The 6,645-nt window shown below is 33.5% G+C and overlaps 1 protein-coding gene across 1 annotated transcript; it reads right to left on the reverse strand.

Annotated features, from left to right (window-relative positions):
- Window positions 1-1,379: 1,379 nt before the first annotated feature.
- On the reverse strand, window positions 1,380-4,918 carry LOC131031497 (geraniol 8-hydroxylase). Its single transcript, XM_057962622.2, has 2 exons — window positions 4,004-4,918; window positions 1,380-2,340 (listed from the first exon to the last, which is right to left on the reverse strand). The coding sequence occupies exons 1-2, from the start codon at window positions 4,892-4,894 to the stop codon at window positions 1,714-1,716; spliced, it is 1,518 nt and encodes a 505-aa protein (XP_057818605.2). The 5' UTR covers window positions 4,895-4,918; the 3' UTR covers window positions 1,380-1,713.
- Between the last annotated feature and the right edge of the window lie 1,727 nt (window positions 4,919-6,645).

The raw sequence follows: 6,645 nt of genomic DNA on the forward strand, positions 1-6,645 counted from the left end.
TAAGGATGCAAGATTGTAGAAAGTACTCATTCAGTTGGAAAGAACTTGCATCACTAGTCGTTGCAACAAGAGAGTGGATGTGCTTGAAAGTTCTTTTTTTATGCATGTGTATAGGGTTAATGATGATAATCAAGCTGTTAGGGAGAAAATGGTTATAATAGCCGCTATGATTGTTTTGACATGGGATGAATATTTAAAAGCTTTTCTATTTTGATAATTGATTACAATTAGTGCTTAGGATCTTTAAAAGGTTTGTGGGTTTTCCATTTCAAGGGATTGGTTCATCAATTTTTATCAATTTCACTGAAGAATCTGTTAATATACTCAGACTTTAGTTTATTCATATATGAAGAAGACATATTGGACTATGTCAAGTTTTCCTCTCTATGTGCTCTTTCTATATGAATGTTTGAAATTCCATGTCATGGATGAGTTGATAATTGCTCTTGTTTTTTGACTCTTGTGATTTCAATTCATTGATATAAGTGACTAGATCATGTGTTGTTATACTCTTTTAGCTACTTATTATTAATGCTTTGATGTCATATCATGTCAATTTGATGAACTAGCAATCCTTTCAATATTACTAATCTGCAGTAATTAAGGAATAAGCATTTCTACCAAGCCTTAATAAGTACCCTCACAAAAGGATTTGAATATTTATCCCCATGTCTGTATGACTTTGTACTCTTTGTTCTCTTTCTAACAATGAAGAGGTAGTAGTATTTTGTGTGTATATTGGAAATTTTGTATTTAACATCTAAACTTGAGATACTTGAGTTATTGCAAATGTTTTGGTGTATTGGCTTAGTTATAGATATTATTTTCCTATTTTTCTTCTAGCCCCTTTTCCTTAAAAAGAAAGAATGAAGGTTTGGCTTCTAAAATCCTGGTGGTCGTTTAATGGATCACAATAAGTCCCCCAACCACTAAACATCCCATAAGATCTATTACCTTAACAAAAATTTTAGGATCAACAAAAGCATAGAAATGATATTATTGATTTAATGAAATCACTACAAAATATTGCATGCCTCTTTGAGGGGGCAACCTCCATTATTTAGAATTGAATACAATATAATTCTTGGATGATCCATTCTAATATCAAGCTATTTATTTGTATTTTAAAACTGAAAAAGTTTCTACCCTAAAAACAAAAATAACTATTAGCAAGAAAAAGAGGAGTATTATGGGGAGAAAATATAGTGTTTTTACTTCTACAACCACTTTTTAATCACCAAGATTCTAAGAGGGTAAGGTGAGAGCATATGATAGATAGTTGTAAAAGGTGCAAGGAAAGAATATGACTTTAGAAAGAGCTTCAATACTAGGTGTAATGTTCCTTTCTACAATAAGTTAACCAAAAACATAAAATATGGAAAATAAATATTGAAATGATATTATATTGATTTGATGAAATCATATTATAGAATACTCCATTCCTCTTCAAGGGGGGAGTAATGTTCAATACAATATAATTCATTGATGATCCATTCTAATATTAAACTCTTTATTTATAATAATTCTACCTAAAGTAACTACTACTCCCCAAGCATTTGAGATAAACCAACTTAGCAAATGGGACAAATTACAAAATATATATGCTTGATGCATTTATTAACAAGGCTTAATATAAAAGTAACTAATTAGGATAAAATAAATAGGGTCATAATTCCTAACCAGCAACAACATTTCCCCCTTTCTAAGTAGAAATTAGTTATAGATATGATGTGGTAGACGAGGTGTGGGTATTGCTACCAAATGTTCTGCCTTTTGTAGTGTGAGTCCAAACTTTCCGCTCATATCTAACTTTTTTGGATTCTGTCCATTGGGAAGCTGCCAATCATAACATTGAAGAAGAGTAGCCACTACTACATGAACTATTCTATGAGCCAAAGGTAGCCCTGGGCAAATTCTCCTTCCTGATCCAAATGGAAGCAATTCAAAATTTTGCCCTTTATATTCCACAATTGATTCCATAAACCTCTCTGGAAAGAACCTTTCTGGTTCTTTCCATGCATTAGGGTCTCTTCCAATGGCCCAAACATTCACAAACACTTGAGCATCCTTAGGTATAACATATCCATCTATTTCACAAGAGCTATGGGCTCTATGGTGGATAAGAAGGGGAGCAGCAGGGTGTAGACGAAAGGTTTCTTTAATCACTGCATGGAGATAAGGAAGGTTGTCAATGTCGCTTTCTTGTACCATTCTTTCTTTCCCCACTACCTTGTCCAATTCTTCCTTCACTGTTTCCATTACATTTGAATTTTGTATGAGTTCTGCCATAGCCCATTCAATTGTGGCACTAGTTGTTTCACTTCCTGCTGTGAACATGTCCTATAAACATAACAAACATCAAAATAATCTTGTTAAAAGATTCTCAAAATGAAAACTAGAAACTTAAATTTTTTGAAAGCATACTTTGTAAAGGTCTAATGTACTCCAGATCTTTGGCCATAAGATCCAATGTAAAGGTCAATACAATAAATAGAATAAAATTTGTGTGTTTTAACCATGACCTAAATATTTACCTTAAAACTCAAAAAGAAAAAAATATACACTGTATTGATTCAAATTTGAAGATAACCTAAATCTTTACCTTAATAAATTATTTAAAAAATCTTATACATTAACTTGATATTCAATTTTATAATATACTATAAATTTAAAGTAAAAACTTTTGGCTTATAACTTTATCTAGAAGCACAATAATGAAATTAAAGAAACAAACTTGAAAACTAAAATTTAATAATTTTGATAAAAAAAAATAACGAGATTTAAGGTAGTTAATTGCCTTCTTTGTGAAAAAAAATTTAAAAAGTTTGTGCATTAAGTCTGTCCCCTTCCTTAGATAATGGTCTTTATGTGTTAAGTTATTTAATTTTGTAGCATCAAAGTGTTGTCATTGAGACACCTTTAATATTGTGTTTGAATCTTTATGAGCATTGAAATTAGGTCCCCAGTTGTAACCTTATCAAGTATTTAAAGTTTCTCCATTAATGGTGAGTGGAGGCTATTGAATAAACTAGTTTTTTCAGAACAAGTCCATAAACTTTTGATAAGTAAGAAAAAGTATTCTCACTTTCTAAAACAAATACTTAAGCTACGTCATATTCAAGAAAGTTATTTAAAGTTTTTTTGTTTGTAATAAGTAAAAATTATCAGATAAATTAATATTTAGTAGATAACCAATCCAATAGTGGAGGCTATTGAATAAACTAGTATTAGTTAACTAATCCATTGAATAACTCCATAGACTTTTGATAAGTGAGAAAAAGTATTCTCACTTTCTAAAACAAATACTTAAGCTAGATCATATTAAAGAAAGTTATTTAAAGTTTTTCTGTTTGTAATAAGTAAAAATTATTAGATAAATTAATATTTTGTAGATAAACCAATGCATTAAATAATTCCATAAACTTTTTGATCAATAAGAAAAATACTTAAAACTGTGATCATATTAAAGAATCAAAGACATCGATTTTCTACAGTCCATGATAATACGCTTGAAGGCTTCTGGATTCAACTGCGTTTATCTTTTTGAATTAATGATTTGATCACATTCCATCCATCATTAGAATACTTTCTACTTTCTAGCTCACTATCCTGATGATAGATAATGGAGTGTGATCTGAAACGTTGATTCAAAAAGAGAAACAGTGAAGCCTTCAAACATATTAAAGAAGACTATTTAAAATTTAGCCTTTAATACTTAAAACTATGACCATATTAAAGGATCAAAGACATTAAGTTTCCATAGTCCATGATAATATGCTTGAATGCTTCTGGATTCAACTGTGTTTATCTTTTTGAATCAATGCTTCGGAACACATTCTATTATCCATCTTCAGGATACTTTCTGCTCTGTATCCTGATGACAGATCATGGAATATGATCCATGTATTCTGATGATAGATCATTGAATGTGATCCAAACGTTGATTCAAAAAGATAAACACAGACAGTTGAATCCAAAAACCCAAGGCGACTTGAACACTTACATAAAAGAAGCAAGTGAGCTCGAATTTGGTGAATTTGTTCCCGCTCTCGGTGTTACTGTCCAGCAGAATATCGAGAAAATCCTTTTCTGTATCCTCGCATCTTCTCCCGCTCTGTAGGCGCTCCTCGATATAGCGATCGAAGACTGCAAACATAATCCCGAAAACCTTAGTGAGCTCCTTCCTTATGCCCTGCGGATCGAAAGGCCTAAGGAAAGGAAAATAGTCAGCCAAATTAGGCGTGCCCCCAACGACGAGCATCTCAGAGAGCGCTTCCTTAAATTCTTTAGATTTCTCAGGCTTATCCCACTCGAACATGTCCTTGGAAAATATCATGTTGCCCACTAAATTGAGGCTGGTAAGGAAGGCAGCGTGCCCGATATCCACAGGAGCTGACGTGGACTTATAAATGGCCCTCATCATGCTGCTGACCTGGACCCGTCGCAGGTGGTGGAGGGCTTCGAGACGCTTGGCGGTGAAGAGCTCGGCGGTGCAGATGCGGCGGAGAGTGCGCCAACGTGGCACGCAGTCGCTCCACACGAGCGAGTGGTCGCTGTACGACAGACACTTGGTGGCCTCGATTACTGTGCGTGCTGACAGGGACGGGTCTTGCGTTTTGAGAACCTCTCTGGCCATGGCGGGCGAGGAGGCGATGACAGTTGTCCGCCATCCGAGGTGGAGGGTTATGAGGGGGCCGTGGATCTTCGCCAGCTGGAAGAGGGACTCGTTGGGACTCTTGCCCAGCTGGTGGATGTTGCCAATCACCGGCCAGGGCCGCGGTCCAGGTGGCAGCCGCTGTCCACGTGGCTTGCTGAGCATGTATAGAACAGCAATGGAGATTGTGGCTATTACAGAATAGCAAATGAGGCTGCTGAACGAATTTGAAAAATCCATTATTGATTTGCTCTTGTTTGGGGCTCCTGTGTCTTTTCCTCTGGGTTTTGTTGTTTATTATATAGGGACACAAAAGTATTCGATTTGGTAGGGTTCTTAATGAGTGGAAAATTCCAGTCAAGTTTCAAAGAACGTGCACAGAAAATTGGTGCTCTGTAAACATAAGAAAACAATTTTTTGTGGGCGAGATTTTTCCGGCTCCATTTTTCCACCTACCAGGTATAAAGTCGCTCAGTTCACATTATGTTGAGATTTGCTATTTCTGGTTATAATTTTTTAAAAGTCTTTGCATAAATATTATTTTACTTTCAAATTGCACAGAAAATTGGTGCTCTGTAAACATAAGAAAACAAGTTTTCCTATTCGATAAATGGCGTTCCAAATAAATAATCAGCCAAGGAAAGAACGACTTAAGATTTTATTGGTCAAGTCAACAAGGATTATAAAACATTTGGGATTTAAAACTAAATATAATTTCAAAGAACGTGGAAAGAAAACTAAACATAATTAAAAATAGTAAGAAACTCACTATTTTTTGAAGCCTTGTCTCTTCAAAAAGCTCATTCAAATTGTCCACCTTTAAGTCATTATCAAACTGACTATGAATAACTTATATGGTGTTTTTCAAAATCTTACATGGAAATTCAAATCACTCTTAATTTTTTACAACAACACCCTAATTTCGTGCCTCACAAAAATCGACATAACAATGATGAAAACATATAATTTTTTTTATAGCATCTTCTATGGCTAGTTAACTACTTACAACTAAGGTTTTGGGCAATCATCATATTTTTTTATAACTTTATTAAACATAGTTGTAAAAAGTGTCCAAAATGCCAATTTTCTAACCTCTTATCCATCATAGTCATTTGACATGTCACCTAATATTTGGTCACACTTGCACTATTACTTGAACATATTGTCACCCAAAAAAAACATTTCACAGCTAATAATGAAATAAATTTAATCTATATTTATTATTTTTAATTATCTAATATTGAAACAAATTATTTTTTATGACTAAATTATTAAAATCTATAAATTAATAAAAACTTACTTATTTTTATCTAATTTATATTCTAACCCTAAATATTTCTAAGCTATTCATTCCACATGGCTCACATTGTCTCCTCCCCACAAAAATGCATCCTTCCTCTGTTGCCACAGGGTTCCTTTGAAGTCACTCTGTCGACCATAAAAGGGGGGGACGTGACAACCAAGGCCATTGTCTATGCAACACCCAAACTTATCATTTGACTGTGTTTTTTAAATCATTAAAAATAAAACATAACAAATTTTTCTTTTTCAACTAATTATTAAACTTGATTAATGATATTTTGGGTGCTGGGTAGACATTGCCACAACCAAGAGGGAAGACACTACTAGTAGGACAGACGGTCATGGCATCATGTAAGGATTATAAATGTAGATTTATCATTTCATTGTTTTGTTTCTTTTTTTTAATTTTGTTTGCATTTTTTATTTTATGGGTTTTACCTTCTCTTCCCCATTCCACATAGTCGGTGACCTTCACAAATGTGTTTGTCGACACAAAACATTTAAGGGTTTGCAAAATTTCAAGCAAGTAAGGTCTATAAAGACCTTACAGAGTTGTAAACCATTTGTCAATGCCAATGTTTTTATAAAAAAAATTAATCTTACATGTCTTTGTCTTGGTACCTACATTATTTCTTTTTGTTGTTACTTGTCCCATTCATTGTATGGCTTAAGATGTTTTTCTATTAATT

The sequence above is a fragment of the Cryptomeria japonica genome, chromosome 10 (assembly GCF_030272615.1).
Source record: "Cryptomeria japonica chromosome 10, Sugi_1.0, whole genome shotgun sequence".
Taxonomy (NCBI): domain Eukaryota; kingdom Viridiplantae; phylum Streptophyta; class Pinopsida; order Cupressales; family Cupressaceae; genus Cryptomeria; species Cryptomeria japonica.